Source organism: Malaclemys terrapin, chromosome 10 (genome assembly GCF_027887155.1).
Source record: "Malaclemys terrapin pileata isolate rMalTer1 chromosome 10, rMalTer1.hap1, whole genome shotgun sequence".
In the NCBI taxonomy this organism is placed as follows: domain Eukaryota; kingdom Metazoa; phylum Chordata; order Testudines; family Emydidae; genus Malaclemys; species Malaclemys terrapin.
In genome coordinates, this window is record NC_071514.1 from 7,449,441 (window position 1) to 7,470,485 (window position 21,045).

Genomic DNA, 21,045 nt, shown 5'->3' on the forward strand with positions numbered 1-21,045 from the left:
TCCAAAGTAGGTCTAATGCTTAGACCTCAGAATCCGTGTCTTCAGCTCTGCAGTATGTAACAAGACTCCTAACTGAGTCAAATTTAGCTCTATTATTACACCATGGAGAGGTCAAAGTGGTGTTTGCGGCCCTCAGTTACCCATACCTGTCCCAGCCCCCCCCCTCCCTCAATTCACTGGGCTTTAGAACTCATGTCCCTTGTCTAGCGAGTGCTACTTAGTTGAGGGCGAGTCCCTCCGTCATAAAATGCCAAGTACAGTTCTACTATCTTTGATTCAAACAACCAGGATAACAACACTTTAATACTCCTGCCCCAATAACAGAAAGTCTGGGGATCCCATAGCAGGCAAATTGACCACTTGGGCCAGCAGTCCCATCATGCTAGGCAGGGTGGGTGTACCCCTGAAACTAGATCAGCCCCTGAAGTCCTTTTCCACAGCTCACCACCAGATGTCAGGGTAGAGCTCATTCTGACTCTGCTTCCCTGCATCCCTTCTTTGCCCCCTCCCCCTACTGGTATGTGGAGACCAGCATATTGTTCTTTAGAAACTGGGGGTGGGGGAGCACATGGATGAAACAATTGCTGCTGTTCCTGTCGACACAGAGGCTGGTCATTTTCAGAGATGCATCTCTTGCTGCAGGTGGGTCCAAGCACCCGGAGTTCAGGCCCTTTCTGTCCCGCCCTTGCAGACAAAGAACACATAACAGGAGGAGGGCCGCCCTTTCCGGCAGATGGAGATTTGAGCTATTAGCATGGTTTGCAGTAGGATCCCATCTCCGCAACTGCCCTGTGTTTATCAGAGTTGCTCTCACTTTCCTTGCACGCACAACCTGGGCTGGAAAAGGGTGCTCCTGCTGCAGAGAGAGAGCGTCAGTTTTTTGACGCTCCATGTTCTACTCTCCTGAATGCTCAGCATGTTGGATATAGTATCTCCCGGTGCACTAGCTGTCAGGCCAGCCTGCCCATTTGCGCTGTGGGTAAAATTGCTAACCCAGTGTTTGAACAGTCTGATCCAGCTACCTGTGTCACTTCAATACCTTTTCCTTCTCAGAGCCAACTGCAGAGCAACAGCAAATGTCCCTAGTTAATTAAATACATGTAGATGTTCCTGTCCTCCCCTCCCTGCAGGAACTTGATATTTCCATTTAACGAAATATATTCAATAAATAACTGAAAATGACTTTTTTATTTTTAAAGGACATTTGTACAAACCCTGGCACAATGGGCCACCAGCCCCCTGGCCTTGGCACAACTGTAATACAAATAACAAACAGTAATGAAGTAAACGAATCATTATCAGTAAAATTGGATTCATGATGCTAATTAGAATCACGAAGTTCGCTTGCATTAGCATATCTATGAACCATTCAGATTTAGAGCATTTTAAAGGATCAACTTACCCCAAAAACTAATCTAATCAGCTTGGAGTTGTGTAGTTACAGTGTCAACGACATGTAGTGTCAGGGAATCTGTGGGGCTGACTTTGCAAATGGGATAGAACGAAGGCTGGAATTGTCATGTATTACAGGCTACCTTTGTGTGCAGCCGCTGACCAAATCTACAGGAAAATTCATTTGTAAATCAGTTGCCAAAAGGTCCTTTCCCCTTCCCCCCGGGCTGATCTGTCACCTCCTTGACACAGATAGAACCTGCAGAGTCAGAGCTCGTTCAAGCAGGGGGACATGAAACTCTCCATCAGCCTCATATTAGGAGCCTTATTTGACACCTTGCAGAGGGCAGATGTGGCCCATGCTCTGTTACCCTCTAAGCAGTAGAGGAGTGAGTTTAGTACTCGTATTAATGGTAGGAAGGCTTTAGACCTGGGCACCTGTAGGTAGATGTGGTCCTGACCCAGTCTCTCCTCTGCTTCAGCTCAGATATGGAGAAAGGAATTAAGCCTCTTCAGGTACATCCACCTCCTTCTAAGGCTCCCCCTTGGACTGTCTTGTCTCCTGCCCAGGGCTGGCCTTACCATGAGGCGAACTGAGGTGCCAGACTGTGTGTGTGTTTGGGGGGGGGGGGGGGGGGAGGCGCCACTAGGACCCCGAGTGTAGAAATTGTGTCCGCTGCTGGTGCATATGTATTCTCTCTGCTCTAGATGCACAGAGATGGTGGAGTGCTGTGCTGGAGGAAGGAGGGCACAAGACACATAACAGGCATGCAGGAGAAAAGGAGAGAGGGAATAACAGAAAGCAGCAGGAGCTGCAGGGAGAGAGAGGAGGAGGAGCCTCTTATGTACCTCTCCAGCACCCCCAGGAGCCTGGACTGATTAACACCAGCTTCTCAGGGAGCTTCCTGTTTCCTGCTGCTTCCCTGAACCCACTTGAGGAGAACGGGCAGTCAACTGAAGTAGTAGGAGCCAGGTAGGCCCTTAAGTCGCTGATATCTTCCCTCACTCAGGCTCTGCTACCTACCTGCTTATTTGTCCCCTTCAATTGAGTGTTGAGAGCCACTATAACTGGCACAGAACAGCAGTCATGAGTGAAAGAAGAAAACGCCCTTCTGGGGCAGCATTCAGAAAAAGCAAGCAAGCAAAGGAAGCTTTCCTATCTAAGCAGGAAGGAGCTCTCCTGAGATACATAGACACAAATGTTCACGATGAGCCTTCCGGCCCCAGTGAGGATGTGAGTGGTGAGGAGATGCCTGATCTTCCAGTTAGTCAAAGTGCAGGTGACCTGGCAGCTACTGCAGCATCCATATCTCCATCTCAAATGGATGTAACCATGCACATTCCTGAAGAAAAGTGTAGATCACAGAAGAGTGTGGTGGAGGCGCAAGAAACAGCTGCTGCAGAGTTTAGTTCCTTAAGTCTAGATGATCCATGACTGTGGACCCATTTGAGCAGTAGCCTGAGGGACTTCCTTGTATTACATGGGCCACAGCAAGTGAAAATCTTCATGTTCCCCAAAGACAATGAAAATAGAAGTTTCCATCCAACACATTACTGGCGTGAAATCCCCAATGGTGACAAAGTGGAGAGGCCATGGCTTATGCACTCAAAAACCCAGAATGCTGCATACTGTTTTTGTTGCAAACTCTTCCAGTCTAATGTTCCAGCCATATTGGGTTCTACAGGAACAAAGGACTGGAAAAATCTGGCTAGAAATCTTGCATGCCACGAGAAGGCAGCAAATCACCAGAGAGCATTCCATAGGTGGAAAGAGCTTGAGATGAGTCTAAGGTTAAAGGCCACCATAGATGACCAGCATCAAGAGAAGATTGCATCAGATTCTCTTTACTGGTAAAATGTTCTGAAAAGGCTCATTGCTATTGTGAGAATGCTTGCTACCCAAAACCTAGCACTGCGTGGCTCTTCAGATCAGCTGTATGTGACAAACAATGGAAACTTCCTTAAAATTGTGGAGCTGATGGCTGAGTTTGATGCTGTGCTCCAAGAGCATCTGAGAAGAGTCACCACCCAAGAAATGTATATACACCACTACCTTGGAAAAACAATTCAAAATGAGATCATACAGTTACTGGAAACAAAAGTCAAACAGAAGATTGTGGCAGATCTGAAGTCAGCAAGATATCACTCTGTTATTCTGGACTGCACACCTGACATTAGCCATACAGAACAAATTACTTTAATGGTGCGTTTTGTAACAACAACAGAACCTAGTGAAAATATCCCTGCAATGGTGACTGTCAGAGAGCATTTTCTAGAATTTATTGACATTGATGATACTACAGAAGCTGGTATGACAAATGTGCTTCTTAAAAAGCTGGAAGATACAGGAATTGCGATAGCTGACATGAGAGGTCAGGGCTACGATAATGGTGCCAACATCAGAGGAAAGAACAGAGGAGTGCAGACACGGATCCGAGAGTTAAACCCTCGAGCTTTTTTTGTCCCATGCAGTTCTCATTCATTGAACTTGGTGGTCAGTGATGCAGCATCAGCCTCTTGTGAGGCTGCTGAATTTTTTAATGTAATTCAAAGCATCAATGTATTTTTCTCTGCATCAGCTCATCAATGGCAAACTTTGAAGCAACATCTGGGAACATCCTCTCTGACACTGAAACCGCTGAGTGCCACACGATGGGATATTCCAAAACTCTTCACTATACCTGAAGAAGACCTACACCACCCTCTTTCCAAATGCTTTTGTTGCTCTGCGCATACTTCTGACACTTCCTGTAACAGTTGCCAGTGGAGAACACAGCTTCTCCAAGCTGAAGTTAATAAAAACACATCTACCCTCCACAATGACACAGGAGAGGCTGGTCGGCCTTGCAACCATCTCAATAGAGCAGCCCAGACTGTGGACCTTCAGGAAGCAGTTCAAATCTTTGCAACCAAGAAGGCAGGGAAAGCACCGCTTTGATTATTCAAACAGAGAAAAATGCCAGTGTTTACTATGCAGACAAGAAAAGTTACATTTCTGTTCAGGCGTTTGAAAGTTAAGTGTTACTTAAAATTTTTGAACAAGGCATTTAAAGTTGTTTGTTCTCCTTTATTGGCGTAGGTAGCAGAGCAGTACCATGAGAGGAGTAGAACAGGAAGAAGGCAGAATTGAGACCTTTCGAAGTTTTGGCCCAAGTGAGGGGGCATGGAGGCGTCATTTGAGCTCCCCGCCTCAGGGGCCAAAATGTTGTGGGCCGGCCCTGCTCCTGCCAGCATCTCTGCCCTGTTAGCTCTCTGAGGTGTCTGGCATAAAACCCTTTGAGACAGAGGTCACAACAGCTCAGCAGGAGTCCATCTGGGGAAGATTCCCCACAATGCCTCAGGAGGGCAGAGGACCCTAGCATCTGTGTAAGAAATTTTTGGTGGCTGTATGGAGAAGGCAAATCTTGAAAAATACCCACAAGCCACTGTGCCAGCAGCAAGAGCTGAGGCAGTATGGGATAGCAGGCAATCCTTTCCCAGGATGCATTGATACCAACATGGTTCTGAAACTTGACAAGGGAGGATGTGTAAATACAGGTGACTTAGGCCAGGTCTACACTCCAAAGGTTTTCTGGTATAGTTATCCTGGTACGGCTATAATAGGGTTACCATATTTCAACAAGCAAAAAAGAGGACGGGAGGAGCCCCGCTCTAGCCCCGCCCCTGCCCCTCCCACTTCCCGCCCCCCCAGAACCCCCAACCCTCCCCCCGTTCCTTGTCCCCTGACTGCCCCCTCCTGGGACCCCTGCCCCTAACTGCCCCCCGGGACTCCACTCCCTATCTAAGCCTCCTTGCCTCTTGTCCCCTGACTGCCCCAACCCTTATCCACACCCCCACCCCCAGACAGACCCCTGGGACTCCCACGCCCCATCCAACCACTCCCCACCCCCTGACAGCCCCCCCCAGAACTCCCAACCCATCTAAACCCCTCTGCTCCCTGTCCCCTGACTGCTCCGATCCCTCTCCCCACCCCTGCCCCCTGACAGCCCCCCCCAGGACGCCCAACCCATCTAAACCCCTCTGCTCCCTGTCCCCTGACTGCTCCGATCCCTCTCCACACTCCTGCCCCCTGACAGCCCCCCCAGAACTCCCAACCCATCTAAACCCCTCTGCTCCCTGTCCCCTGACTGCTCCGATCCCTCTCCCCACTCCTGCCCCCTGACAGCTCCCCCCCAGAACTCCCAGCCCCCTACCCCCCGCTCCTTGTCCCCTGACTGCCCCCTCCTGGGACCCCTGCTCCTAACTGCCCTCCAGAACCCCACCCCCTACCTAAGACTCCCTGTTCCTTGTCCCCTAACTGCCCCCTCCTAAGACCCCCCCCCAACTGCCCCCCAGGACCCTACCCCCTACCTGTACCCTGACTGCCCAAAACTTTCTCCACTCCCCTCCAAAAGCCCCCACCCGTTTCTTGACTGCCCCATCCAGAACCTCCCTGTCCCTTCTCCTGCCCCCCCTTACCCTGCTGCTCAGAACAGGGTGTTGGGCTCTGTGCCAGCCGGACACATGGCTGAGCTCCCCAGCACAACACAAAACCCGGTCCCTGGCCCTGCACAGGGCTGCAGGAGGAGGAGCTGCCGGCCGGCTCAGAATGCAGGGAGGGGGGGGTGGGAGGAGGAAGCTGCTCCGGAGTCCAGCCCGGGACTTTCCTGCAGCCCTCCCAGCCGCTCGCTCTGCTCTGCCAGGGGAGGGGGAAATCCCGGACATTGTGAGTGCTTTACAAATTCCCCCCGGACGCTATTTTTAGCACACAAAAGGAGGACATGTCCGGGTAAATCCGGACGAATGGTAACCCTAGGCTATAACAGCAAACCCCTAGTGCAGACACAGCTTAGCCAGTGGTTATACCAGCTCCCCTAGCAAAATAAGCTTCACCACCAGCAGCACGTTTATGCCAGTATAACTGAGTTGACACTGAGGGCGTTTGCCAGTATAGAAATGTGACAAAAATTACGCTCCTAGCCAACATTGTTCTCCTAGCAAAAGTTTCTGCTGTAGCCCTGGCCTCAGTGTTTGGCCGGGGGAAAAAAGCTGCAGGATGGGAACGACACAGCTGTGATTGCAGGAGCTGGGTGAGAAGGCCAGGCAGGTGTACTAACGTGGTTCTCTCTGCGGGGTGAAGATCACTTAGCTTCTTCCTCCACTAGCACAGGTGCTCAGGGAAAATGCTGCTGGAGTGCTGTTTGGGAGACAGTAACGAGATTGCCCCAGGCTGCACCCCCAAGTGTTCTGGGCCTGGACTGAACGCCATGCTGGGATTTTTCATTTCCTCCTGTGACCTCAATTTAGCATAAGGAAAATAATTGTTGAAGAAGAAACCTTGTTGACAGATACTGTATTTCTCTGCTGTATCCTGCCACCAGCTTACCCTCCACTCCAGAGCCCATACACAAATTCCACATCTCAGCCCCACTGTTTGAGACCTAAGCAAGGGAATCCTGGAGACTTGCATTTAAATAACTAGTTTACCCACTTGGCCCTGCCCTGAAGGCTGCTCTCACACTACTGGAGTTTGTAGAGGATTGGTTTGTCTCTGGTGGGTGTTTGACTTTTGTTGGTGAGAGATAAGTCTCATTTCCATAATTCCACGAGTGAGCGCGTCCAATAAATCAACCACTAGACACCCCCCACCCGAGAACAGGAGTATCTCTCTTTTTAACTTTAGAGTGTCCGTCTAGTTCTCTGCATGGGTGTGTACACGCACGTGTGTCTGTGTGCATGACACATCTGATTTCTCTGTGACCCCAATGCAGGGGAACGAATGCAGACCCTATTTTGAAATGTTCGCTGTCCATGCAAGTGTGGTACGTTCACTGGCACTCTGTACTGGTTAAAGGCACGTGTGACCATTCCCTGTTTTGTGAAGCAGGCAGCACTGAAAGACGCTAATGCCATCAGTATAAATCGAGGCAGTAGCAAACTGAGGATGCTGATTGCCTGGTGGAAGCAAGCAGGGCCTTTCCATCGACTGCAGCTGGAGTTAAAGGTATTCTGCCTCCTACAGGATCAGGCCCTAAAATGCACATGGTATATTTCAAGCGCACACTCCTTAATAACCATGGAGGCAGGAATTACTTGTCAGCTTTATAAAAAATGCATTGCTCCCTTTTGAATTTGACTTCTTTAATGAGCACCTCCATGTGTGCGCATGTTGGGGAGACCAGGAATACTTTGTTGACCAAGACACTAAAACTGGCAGACCGCTTGAGGTTGTAGGTTTGGGTCAATTTTTTTGAAACTGAACCCTATAGAGTTACCGATTGTGGAACAGAACGTGCTGTCGCTTTAGCAAAAGTGATTCTAGATGGATTACTAAAATAAACTCACGATTTAATGAGCAAAACTTGTCGGGGAGGCCTATTTGTCACACTCAAAAAGCTACAATCTAATTTTACTTGCTGTTCTTCATTGCTCTTGCATTGCTGTTTATTTGCTGTAGGCAAAATACATTACTGCTCAATAAACAAACAGTGATCCTGGCATACCTTCTTTTTTCCCTTCTCTTCTTTACAGCCTGCATTCTGAAACTTTTATTGCTTGCTCTGTGGGAAACAGCTGATTTATTTCCCTCTCCTGCCCGTCTTTTAGTTAACTTTGGTTTCCTTCTTCCAAACTCTATAACAGGGGTCGGCAACCTTTCAGAAGTGGTGTGCCGAGTCTTCATTTATTAATAATTAACTCCAATTTAAGGTTTCGTGTGCCCATAATACATTTTCACGTTTTTAGACGGTCTCTTTCTATAAGTCTATAATATATAACAAAACTATTGTTGTATGTAAAGTAAATAAGGTTTTTAAAATGTTTAAGAAACTTCATTTAAAATTAAATTAAAATGCAGAGCCCACTGGCCAGGAGCCGGGCAGTGTGAGTGCCACTGAAAATCAGCTCGCGTGCCGCCTTCGGCACCCGTGCCATAGGTTGCCTACCCCTGCTCTATAACCTATAGATCTTGCTGCAGTATTATATAAATTTGGGTTTGATTGCTAGCTCGGCTAGCTATATTGGCTCTGCTATGTGATGAGACTGAGGTAGGGTGACCAGACAGCAAGTGTGAAAAATTAGGACGGGGGTGGGGTGTAATAGGAGCCTATATAAGAAAAAGACCCCAAAATCAGGACTGTCCCTATAAAATCAGGACATCTGGTCACCCTAGACTGAGGGGATATTTTCCCTCTATACAAGAGCACAGCTGGCAACATCTTTAATGGGAACAAAGTAAAGGGAGAATTTATACAGCTTATTTTTTAGGCTATCTATGTAGGTATGGACCATACCATTGCCAGTGTGCCTTGCAAATGTCTCCACACCTCTGTGAGGCATGCAAGTATTATTAGCCCCATTTTAGATGGGAAACTGAAGCACAGAGAGATTGTGACTTGCCCCAGGTCACATAGGATCTGAGAGAGGAATTAAGTTCAGATCTCCTTATTCCCAGTCCTCCTCCACGTGCCCATCTTTTCGCTGCAGACTCACGAAAGGCAAATCCTTCATTGGTTCATAGACACTCCAGATGGGCAGAGTGTCCCTGTCAGGCCTGGGATGTAGCTTCACCTTCATCCCTTACAGGACTTGTCAGATATTAAATGACAAGATCTGAGCCAAAAGGCCAGGTAGAAGTGAAGTGGATGTGAGGAGCATCTCTGCCTGACCTACCTTATACCTAATGCGCGTAGTCCAGCGAACGGCTTACATTGTCCCCAAGCTGCTGTTTACTCCAGCTCTTCTCTTACATGTAGTGCTGGCCATGTCGCTCTGAAGAAGAGTCATCCAATCACGAGCTGAGCTGGGTCCCAATTCTGCAAAGTGCCAGGAGCCCCCAACTCCAGCGCTTGGCTCCTTGCAGGGTCAGGCTTGGAGTTCGAAAGCTAGCTTTTCCTCCCACCGCCTGAAGGATTTAGTGCTTTGAATTATGATGCTACAGAAGGTTTTCTCTTAAAAATGAATAATGTGCGAGATAAAGTAACAGTGGTGTGATAACGCTGTTTTCCCTCCCATCTGTCAATCCAGGATAAATTAAGGTGTGATAGTGACCAGCTAACTGAAAAAACCTTCTTTGGTCTGAATAATAAGCAACTGTGTAGCACATGCAAAAAACCAATTCTTTGTCACCTGTCCATGCTATTTAGGAAATTTAAAATGCTGCTATAAAACATAGCCCTGCCTAGGGGTTACTGTTTAGTGTTCGCTTCAGTTTCGTTAGTTCACTTCACAAAGAAAGGAAGCTTTGGTAAATGTCTTTGCTCCTTTGCTTTGTATTTTGGAGATTGTTCCCTGCTGGCAGCAGACGGCGTTAAAAAAAATATATTTGAATTGCCTGTAGTCCAGAGTACAGCTGCAATGGTAATTAAATTTGTCTGCATCTGTTTGGTTTAAGAAAAATAAATGTGGCAAGGGAAGTGCATTTTTATAAATAGGCGTCTGGTTGGCTGGCTCCAGTAGGCCCTACAATGCCCAATCCAGTGCTACCTTTCAGACATGAAGCCACTTAACAGACTTACTAAACTAGACTAACTGAGCATCAAGGAAACAGACGGCTCTGAGCTGTTTTTGTCCACTCTGTTGATGTGCACCGGGGCGGCTGCCTTCTGATTGCCCCCTCTTACCATGGGGGGCCCTGAGCACCCGGCCCCAGTTTTCCTCCTCTCAGGTACCCCAAAGACTCTCCAGGCCAGGCTCTCTTGCCTCAATCATGTCCCTCTTTGGGGCTGTTTTAGTATTAAAACCTAGAGGGTCCTGTGGCACCTTTGAGACTAACAGAAGTATTGGGAGCATAAGCTTTTGTGGGTAAGAACCTCACTTCTTGCATCTGAAGAAGTGAGGTTCTTACCCACAAAAGCTTATGCTCCCAATACTTCTGTTAGTCTCAAAGGTGCCACAGGACCCTCTGTTGCTTTTTACAGATTCAGACTAACACAGCTACCCCTCTGAGATTAAAACCTAGTGTAAGGAGTTCAAAACGTAAGTCTTGACACAAAATGAGGTCAGATTTAGTGATCCCAATGGATCTTTCTGACCTTGGAATCTATGAATTTATGAAAATCCGTGTCTCACCCCAGTGCCAACAGCCGTTAAAATCACCGGAGAGACAAGGTGGGTGAGGTAATATCTGTTATTGGACCAACTTCTGCTGGTGAGAGAGAGACCGGCTTTCGAGTTCCCTGGGCCTGACCCAGCTCCGCCTGCGGTGTCTCTCCCACACACCCAGTAGGGCTGCAGGAGCTGAGCATGGCTCTCCTGCAATCACTCCTGACTGTGCCTGCATGCCGTGGCATTGGCACTGAGGGAAGGAGACTCCTCTCCTCTGCTTTCAGCGCTCTGCCTGTGCTTTGAACCTGCGGTAAGGAGTGGGGGGGGGCAGGTTGAGGACAACCAGTTGCCCCAAGGTCTCATTAGCAGAGAGGTGGGGGAGGGACCGGGACTCCCCCTTGATTCCTTGTCCCACCCAACCTCCTTGGAGCCTCTGTTCCCAATGGGTGGTACACAGGTCACTCCAGTTTCACCTGGGGTCAGGCTTTCCTCACTGGATAACCTCTGTGATCAGACGCAGCCTCTTCCATCTCCATGGGGATGTGTCAAGCCAAAGACAACATGTATACACATCCCTAGCCTAGTGTTCCATTAACATGCGATATATATGAACATTGTCTCTAGGACAGTGGTTCTCAAACTGGGGCCACTGCTTATGTAGGGAAAGCCCCCAGCGGGCGGGCCAGTTTGTTTACCTGCCGTGTCCGCAGGTCCGGCCGATCGCGGCTCCCACTGGCTGCAGTTCGCTGCTCCAGGCCAATGGGAGCTGCTGGAAGCGGCGGCCAGTACGTCCCTCAGCCCGCGCCGCTTCCAGCAGCTCCCATTGGCCTGGAGCAGCGAACCGTGGCCAGTGGAAGCCACGATCGGCCGGACCTGCGGACGTGGCAGGTAAACAAACCGGCCTGGACCACCAGGGGCTTTCCCTAAACAAACAGCGTCCCAAGTTTGGGAAACACTGATCTATTTGAATTAGTCTTCGCAGTCACAGTGATTCACTGTTCCAAAATCTAGGTCCCTTATGTATCGGTGTGAGGAAGACTTCAAGAAAAATGATGATAAAGATCTGGAGTGAAATGTGCTATCACACTATCACTTTTCCTCCTCTTCAGCATGGCAGTTAGAGCATCTTGATGTCAAGCTTTAGAAGGCTCCTTTTCCAGTGGTCAGGTTTTGCCCCCTCACCATATCTCTTGGGCAACTTTGCTGGCATTTGCAGATGGCCGGTGGAGCTGCTGTGAGGTTAGACTGTAAATGGTCTGCTTGTGTTTGGATTTTCTCCTCTCTCTGACTTCCATCTTGATTTCCAGGGACTGATGAATCTTTATTCAGTTACAAGTAAAATTCTCGCCATCTTTTCCAGGAGATATGAACATGGGTTGACGCTTTCAAAGCCACCAGAGGAGTTTAGAGAGACAGCTCCCAGCTGTGTGTATGGGGCTGGCTGGAAGACAAGAATTCTAGGTTGTGAAACATTTCAAGGCAGCAGGAATTTGTTTGAATTCCACGTTGGTACGAAACTGAGGCCTTCTGAAATTGTTCATGAAAGAAAAAGTCCTCCACCCACCCACCCAAGAACAGCCAATAGCCCAGAGCAGAGCAAGAACTTGAACCTCGGGCCTTCATATCCCATCATGGGGCTCCTGGCTATTCTGCTGTCTCCCTCTTTCTCTGACCAGAAATTTCATCCTGGACCTGAGAAGTCATCCTGGCAAAGGTGTCATTATAACTCATGTTTCTGCAAACATTTTCCATTTCAACAAATCAGTGTTTTCCAACCAAAAACACTTCATCTAAAAATGCCCAGCTCTAATTGTGTGTCTGAATCCCTAGTTAGCTTTGAAAATCTCATCCTGGGGCTTCTAAAGTTCCCAAGGATGCCCATCCTTTACTTAAGTGAAGCCTGACAATCTCCCATACAGTCACCCCTATCACATTGCTCACTGGGCAGTAGGCTCGCATGAGCGATTTCTTGGCCTTAGAAATTGTCTCGTTTACTTTTTAGCAAATGCTTTCTGCCCTTTTTCTTTGGGAAGCAGTTAGCTTGTCCCTGATCAAAAGCTGGCAGACTGTGTCATTTTGGGGCCTGGTGTAACTATTGCTAGATAAAAGTGCATGAACTAACGTCACACACATTCCTATTGCATTCTCAGATGGGGCTTTTTGGTGAGTATTCAGGAAACAGGCTAATGAATGTCTTCCAGGCATCAGAATGAATGATTTGATTAACTGTAATTATAGGGGGGGGGGGAGTTTTTAACAGAGAAATGTTATGACTGAAAGAATTTTAAAGGCATGTTCTCTCCAGCAGATGTGGGACTCTACGAGTGTGACTTTGTGAGTGCTACTACTTCTAGAGAGAGGGACGCTGGGGAAATGTTTAGATTCACTCTGGACCAGGCTGCTTTCTGAATCCTGCTCGTGCAGCGGAACGCCCAGAGTGCTCCAAATGACATATCATTTTAATTCCTTTCCATCAAATCAGCAACACAGAGAGAGAAAAGTGAGAGGGGGGAAAGGTTTCCAAAATAGCCTAAGAACTTCACGCGGCGGAGCTCATTAGGGTACCCACACTGGCATTGTTTTCAGCTATTCAAGGCGTTACAAGCCTTTCAGTTCTCGGCAGCCTCTAACAAAGGCCTTTGATTGCAATCCTGGCACTTTCATAAAAGCCATTCAGCCCTAACGTCTAATGTTTTTGTGCTTTTAGGCGTTCGTATGTTAGATGGAGATGTAACAGATGTTGTTGAAGCAAAGTCGCTTGGCATCAGACCCGATTACATTGACATTTACAGCGCAAGCTGGGGGCCAGATGATGATGGGAAGACAGTTGATGGACCTGGTGAATTGGCCAAACAAGCTTTTGAGTATGGCATTAAAAAGGTGTGGATAATCGAGTGCACTGGAGACACTGTTTTTTTCCCCCCTTTTGCTCCATATGAAGTTTAAATTTGTGTGTGTGTTTGGGGCTGAGATTAGTGTGGGCTGGGTGTAGAAGGTTAAACAAAGGAAAGAAAGTTAAGGTCGAGAGAATCGTTTTGAGAGAGTGGTGACTCTGTCCATGCCTTGTCTATACCACATCTGACACTGCGGCTACCGAGAGAGAGCCGCACTGGGGGTGACTCATGACCAATTTTTCCTAGTGTCGACAAGGCCAAGGTGACTTCAGAACTCTCTCAGCATCTGGCATCCCTAGAAACTAGAAATGGCTTGGTGACCAGTAAATAGGAGCGATTCTAACCCCGCTCAGCAAAGCAATGTACAGAAAGCTCTTTGGGAGGCTTATAAAATCTACTCAGCACAGCCATTCTAGGCACATGTCTGGCATTAAAAATAAAATAAAAAGGCTTCCCCCAGGGCACTGATCAAACCAGCATTTCCCCATGTCAGGGAAATCCCTGAGAGAACAGCTGGGCCCAGAACTCATAGCAGACTTGGGTCTAATTTGAAATCCTGGACTGGAAGCTACGTTGGGTTAATAAATCAAAAGTATTTGAAGGGAGCTCATTTTTTATTATTAATTAGATTTATTCTCCCAAGGACTGGGGGCTGTAGGGAGGGGGATTTTTCTCTTTGTTGTAGTGCTGAGGAGAGTCCGCTCCCCCCCCAACTCTCACTCCCCCCTCACTTTACCTCCCACTGTGGCATTATAGCTGACAACCAGCCCTGCTAGACTGGAACACGGAGGACTCCTTGTTTCCCAGCCTGCTCGTGCTGCTTGCCTGGTGCTCAATATGGCTGCTGTGGTACGAGAGGTGCACACCTGTGCTTCCCGTCTCCCTCCCCTCTGCCTTGGCAATGTCAGAGCGGCGCTGGGCTTTGGACCTGCAGGTTTGCATGTGACTGCAGTGAAATACAAACCATGGAACGTCTTTTGGTCTGCTGGCTCCTGGAGGAACCAGGATCTGCAGGGCACTGAATTATGTGAACCAGTGAAGCAGAAGGGGAAGTTACTGTCTGACCCCACCTGGTAATCAGCACATACCCTGAAGCATGAGGATTGCTCATCTCTGTAATACTATCCAGGCTAGTGTAACTGCACACCTTGTTCATGTGACTATCTCATTCTTATTTTAGTCTCACCAAGCTCCTAATATCCCGTCTCAGTAAGTTTGATAGGTTATTTCCACGTTGCATAAAGTATTTCCCTTTATCTGTCTTAAATTTGTTCCCATTTAATTTCAGTGAGTGACCTCTGGCGTTCGTATTATGAGAGAGAGTAAACAGGAGCTTCCAGTTGTCCATCTCTGCCTCCATTCTCCTGGTACAAATACTCCCTGCCCAAACACTAATCACTCTCTTGACCCTTTTCTGGAATGTTCTGCTGCATCTTCCTGGAGCTGACATGGCCCAAAGTCAATTCACTGTTTAAGTCAGGCCATACAGTTGGTTTATACAGTGTCAGGGCTTGACTTGGAGATGTTTAAATCCCCTCCAAACAAGAGATGGTAGATCAAAAGTCAGTATGTGGAAGTGTGGCTATTCCACTGATCCAACATGCATGTGACTGCAGTGAAATACAAACCATGGAACGTCTTTTGGTCTGCTGGTTCCTGGAGGACCCATGCACCATGGAAGATAGTGCCAGGGCTACAGACCAGGCCATATCATGTGCCCAACACTGGAAAAAATGATGAGTGTGGTGGAAGGATATGAGAAGTAGAAGAAAGCAATGTCATTCTATTTCCTTATTCTCTCTCCCATTGCTGATACAGCCTGATGTCTGAGAGCTTTTTCAACAGCTGCTCTGCACTGAGTGGCCTTCTTGATTTGAACTGGCCACAGGGACGGTTTCTCTTTTCTGGGACGTTACCCCTGATCAGGACCCATTAATACGTAGCAGTAGTTTGAAGGAGTGATGGGTCCTGGCCTTTGGTTTGGGCGCAGGCACCTCCCTAGACTTCGGAAATGTTAAGAACATTATGATTTATCGTGTAGGAGTACAAACCCACAGGCAGACCCAGATCCTGCTCTGAGGAGTTTATAATCAGGTGTGGTCATGCACAATGTCCAAGAGTGAGGAGTAGGAGAATGAGAGCAGAATTGCAGGCAGAGCCTTCCAAGGTGAGATTTGTGGATTACAGCATACTTTGATAGATTAACCCCCATCTTCTGGGAGGGTGCTGTATGAAAAACCAGCTCCTTCCATGCTGAGTTTCTCGAGGAGGCATTAATGCAGCATTTTTGATGACAGTTAACTACACAGAGCAAAAGACCTTTCTTGGTACCCTTCAGAAATCTACCCCTCTTCACCCACTCCATGGTAGGTGAAAATGATTCTGTATCCCAGGCTTGTGTCGTTTCTGGTACTGCCCACTGAAGGGGTAGGAAGTGGCATGGATGTTTTGGATGGGACTAGTCATACTTGTCACAGCTTTCTTGAAATACTGAAGCCAGGGCTGTTTGGTCCTTTCAGTCTGCATGGAGGAAAAGAGGCTCCCTGGGACAGGCTCCTCTATGTATTTTGCCACCCCAAGCACGGCAGTCAGACAGCCTTCGGCAGCATGCCTGTGGGAGGTCCGCCGGTCCCGCGCCTATGGCGGACCCCCCGCCGAATTGCCGCCAAAACCGCGGGACCGGCGGTCCTCCCGCAGGCATGCCACCAAAGGCAGCCTGACTGCCACCCTCCTGGAGACTGGCAGGCCGCCCCCGGCACGCACTTGGTGCCTGGAGCCACCCCTGCCCTGGGGAATCTTAAATTGCGGTGGTCTAAACCCGGTCTTGAGAAATCTCCTGGGACTTTGAGGACAAGCCAGGCCTCTTTTTCAGGCCTTACTTTGGCATATTTGCCTCATTTTTCTTTTAGCAACTTAAACCTTTTTGGGGAGTGAAATTTGAGGAATGTCCCATTTTAGCATAAACCCTCACGAAGGGGTTGTCATGATAAAGTAGTTTAGCCCGCTAGCCAATTCAGCACCGCTGTGAGGGATTAGACATTGCTGTAGTGAAACAGACGGCCGGCATCTCCTAGTGCGGGGAATACTACGTTTGGCATCACAGTGTTTATTTTATCCTTTGTAACAATGCACCCAGCGTGACCTCGAGCCCAAGAAATATGCATTTCTAAACCTAAATTGAAACACCACTGAACTGAAGCAATGTTAACTCAGGAGAACTTAACCAGAGCTGAGCTCTCCTGTTGAGAGCCGTTAAGCCCATTAAAATGGAGACCGGCAAAGCTGAAGGACCAAAGTTCTGTCTTCAAATAACCTTTTGAGGCTATATGTATCAGAGACTTGCAGGAAAGGAAGCTGCAGCTTCCAGTGTTTAGAGTATAGGTCGGTGAGTTGGGACAGCTGTGTTGCTGAGTCACTCTGTGACCCAGAGCAAATTTCGTCCTCTCTCTGTGCCTTGGCTCCCCAGCTGTACAATCAGGATAACGGCTCCCTAGCTTTGTAAATCTCCGTTGCAGTTTTGGGGCGACAGTGATGCATAATTGCAAAGTAGCGTTACTAAAACAAGGACTTTTGCAGAAAGGACTCTGAATGGGCCCCGGCCAATGTTAATTTCCTGTTTGGGGCAGTTAGTCTGCAGAGGGATTAATTGAAGTGTATGTGAATTCTTTCAATGTAAATACATAGAATCAGGGAAACAGGCTGCCCGCTAGACTCTGTTTCCATATGGAAGATATGTGATAGAGCAGGTTCCCGCAGCTGAGCGGGACACCCCGCCATTTGGATCCCTGCAGCCCCCCCCACACATGCGTGCTGCCAACGGTCAGGAAAGGTTTTCAACAAGCATTTTCCAAATAACGGCGCTTGCTGCTTTTATTTACATCGGAAGCCTTCCACTCACCGGAGGAGACATGGTTAGAGCCTTACAGAAGTTTCTGGTCCAAATTTGAGCCACGTTACCCCTTTCTGCGGAGGCCCCCTCGAAGAGGGGGGAGATCTGAGATCCACCTCTCAGAGTTGCCTGCAGATTGTCCCTTCAGGGGGATGGGAAATAACAGGGAGGGGAATTACTGCAGTGAGGGGTGGCTGCTTCATCGCTAACTCAAGTCTGGATGATTTTCTAAAGGAGATGCTGTAGCTCAACCCGCAGTTATGGGCTTGTTGCAGAAATCGCTGGGTGGGATTCTCTGGCCTGTCATTCAGGGGGTCAGGCTAGATGACTGCAATGGCCTTAAAATCTAGGAATCAATGACTTGGGGGAGGAGGGGGGCTGATGAGGTCTCCCAACCCTGCAGATCTGTTGTATTCGTGAAGGCACCCACCAAACCTGCCTCTGTTGGTTCCTTTGCTTTCCCAGGCATCACCATTCCTGCAAAAGATGTGCTGCTGTCTGAACTTCCTCCTGCATTTCTATTGGGAGGTCCAGTGAGTGCACAGGGGCAGGGGACGAAGCCTGGGAGCATGGCCAATCTCATGGCCCCGACCCTCAAAGCTGCAGGCAGGCCAGCAGGAGAAAGAGATTTCCCAGGGCGAAGTACTCCCTGCCCCTCTCTTGCTTCTAGCTAAGCAGGAGGAAAACTCTCCTGAGCCCCCTCGGGGACAATTCAGCCGTTCTCATATATTCACAACCAATTCCGAGTTCCACAAAGCACCTGAGAGCAGGAAACGTTTTTTCCCTACATGCAGAAACGCTAATTGCCAAGCCCATCTTTTTAAATTACGGAAGAAAGCCCTTAATTGGCTGGTTAGCTGTAACCTTTAGCCCAAGCACGCTGCTGCAGCTGAGTTATAAATCTTTAGAATTGAATTTTAATAGAAACATTAATACAGCCATTATCTCTTAGCGACGGGCCTGTGCCCGCATAATTCAGCTGCTTGTTGCTTGCGCTCTCAGCCACACCTTATTAATTTCTGAGCTAATGGGAGAGTATTTATCCTGCGCTCTAATTGGGTTCTTTAAAACGGGAAGGCAGGCGTGCTGGTGTCAAAACCACATCAAACTGGGTCATGAGAACAGGAAGAATCCAGCACAACCTACTTCAAATTGATAATCTACTGAGGGCTTGTCTACACGGTGCATTAGTCCACACCAGAGAGATGTAAATTCTAGTCTGCGTTAGCGTGTCATGCACTAATGGCCTGTGTGGGCCCTGCTGGCACACACTAAAAGTTCCCTAGTGCACGTTAATGCAGGCCCATTTCGGCTCAGTTAGGGTCTTGGCCAAAACCCATTGAAGTCAATGGAAAGACTTTCATTGATTTCAGTGGGGTTTGAATCCAATTCTTATTGCGCTATGAAACCCATGCAATAGTTGCCGTTGGTTTAGCAGTGGTTTCATACGGAGATTGTGGGTGTTTTAAGCCTGCTTGCAGAAGTCTTGGCAGTTAGGTGTTTCAGAGCTAATGAGAGGAGCATTTCTTGGCTTCCAATTCAGTAGGGTTACAGGGTTAGGCTTTATCTCAATAATGGCTAGAAAAGACAGCCGAAATAGTCATTCTGTTATCTCCTCTCCCGCCTCTCAGTTAATGCTAGGGAGAAGAGGTGAGTCTTCCATTATTCCTCAGGCAGAAGGATTAATTAATTAATTATATGCCTGTCGCTGACGTAATATAACCCCATTGGGCTTTAAGGGCTATCTTATGCCCTGTGCGGCCCAGTTAGAGCCAGAGAAGAGCAACAAGAATGATGAAAGGTCTAGAGAACATGACCTGTGAAGGAAGGCTGAAAGAATTGGGTTTGTTTAGTTTGGGAAAGAGAAGACAAAGAGGGGACATGATAGCCGTCTTCAGGTATATAAAAGGGTGTCATAAGGAGGTGGGAGAAAACTTGTTCATCTTAGCCTCTAAGGATAGAACAAGAAACAATGGGCTTAAACTGCAGCAAGGGAGGTTTAGGTTGGACATTAGGAAAAAGTTCCTAACTGTCAGGGTGGTTAAACACTGGAATAAATTGCCTAGGGAGGTTATGGAATCTCCATCTCTGGAGATATTTAAGAGTAGGTTAGATAAATGTCTATCAGGGATGGTCTAGACAGTATTTGGTCCTGCCATGAGGGCAGGGGACTGGACTCGATGACCTCTCGAGGTCCCTTACAGTCCTAGAGTGTATGAACCTATGAATCTGTGACTCTATTATTGCATGGGGTTTAAGTCAGGACAGAATTTGGTCCTATGTACAGAAGACTAAGGATCTGACTGTACCATCTCTTCTCAGCATATTCTGATGTGCAGTGTGAAACAGATGTGAGACATAGAACTCTGCGAATAATGAATTATTTTGGTTTGCTGGTAATTCTGAAAAATTGGGGGGAAATTATTTTGGGTTGAACCCAAATTGAAATATTTTGCTAATCGAAAAGTTAAAAATAAAAATTGGCATCTGTCAAAATGCAATGTTTGGTTTCAATTTGAGGGATTTTTCTGTCTGTTTTTAAATGTTTTAAAATAAATTTGGAGGAAGTTTTTAAGCAGAAAAGCAATTTTGAATCACAAAATTGAAATGTTTCATTTACAAAATGTGGAAACAAAATATTTGACTTGCTTTGATTTTTTTTTTCTTTTAAGCACAAACAATTTGGTGAAACCAACACAAATTCACAAAACGTTTTGGGGTTGCTGACTGCATTTTTCATCCAAATAGTTTCACGCAGCTCTAGTTAGGAGGACCAAGCTTTGGAAATCATGATTAACACTTGAACTTATGCAGTTCTAGCTCTGTCATTGTAATTCACAAAGGACTTGAGGAAAAATGTCAGTTCCTGACATCCTTATCAACTACAAAATCAGTGATAAATCTCCCCCTTTGTGTACCTTTCACAACTGGTGACTGATTTCTAGATCATCTGAACAGTGCTTAAGAAAATCTTAGACTGTACCCTGAGATGTCCAGCTTTTTTCTGTTTGTAGATTGATGGATCTTAATTTTTAATAGACAATCAGCTCATATTGCCTTTTTGTTAAATTCAGCTTTAAAGAGTGTCAGGTTACAAAATGTTGCACTACCACACATACAAAGCACATCTATTTCTTCATGGAAGTCCTGCCAGGGCCTGTGGACATAGAGCCAGCACATTTGAGCTGACTGCATTGTAAACACTCCGCCAAAAACCTGAATTAGGAGGTCAAGTTCTAATAGATCCAGAAAACCCTAGAGAGACTTTAAATCCGTGCTAGAAAGTGGCACGTTGAGGTACCAGTAGTGGTTGACCAAAGGTTCAATACACTTCATATCTAGGTAGAATTATCTGTTGGGAGAGAACAGCAGAACAATTTGGCTATCAAGCTGTATTTTTCCCTGCTGACCTCCAGACAACTCTTGTTAATCTTTCCTATGGAAGTAACCTCCCTTTGTGGCTGTGAGGCAGGCAAGATAATGAAAACCTAAACACAGTGAAGAAAGCACCCAATTTACCCTTTGTAGCCAGAGGCAGGGTCAACAAAGAGATTATCAGCCCAGCAGTAGAGCAAGACAGGTAATAAACCATCCCTCTGCCTTGAAGTCTCCGAACAAAACACACCCTTGGAGCTGATTCTGCTAGAGGAAGCCTGCTGTCTTGTGATGGGGAGGGAGAATCAGAAAAGGATTTCTCTGCAATATGTAGGCAGAGACCTGCCTATGTTCGTTCCAAAATATCCCCCTGACACATGCCAACTCTCTTCCCTGATAAGGGGAGAGCCCAAGACAGTTGGGTACCAGCCCCGTGACTGTTCCTCCAGCTCTTTCATGACTGTTTCGGGA

The 21,045-nt window shown here is 47.4% G+C and overlaps 1 protein-coding gene across 3 annotated transcripts in view; it reads left to right on the forward strand.

The window, feature by feature from the left end:
• PCSK6 (proprotein convertase subtilisin/kexin type 6) overlaps nt 1–21,045 on the forward strand; it is a 139,961-nt gene that overhangs the window by 66,875 nt on the left and 52,041 nt on the right. For all 3 annotated transcript variants that reach the window (XM_054042656.1, XM_054042654.1, XM_054042655.1), the window contains one exon: nt 13,124–13,296. In XM_054042656.1, the coding sequence (XP_053898631.1) occupies nt 13,124–13,296 (173 nt within the window). The remainder of the gene's footprint in view (nt 1–13,123; nt 13,297–21,045) is intronic.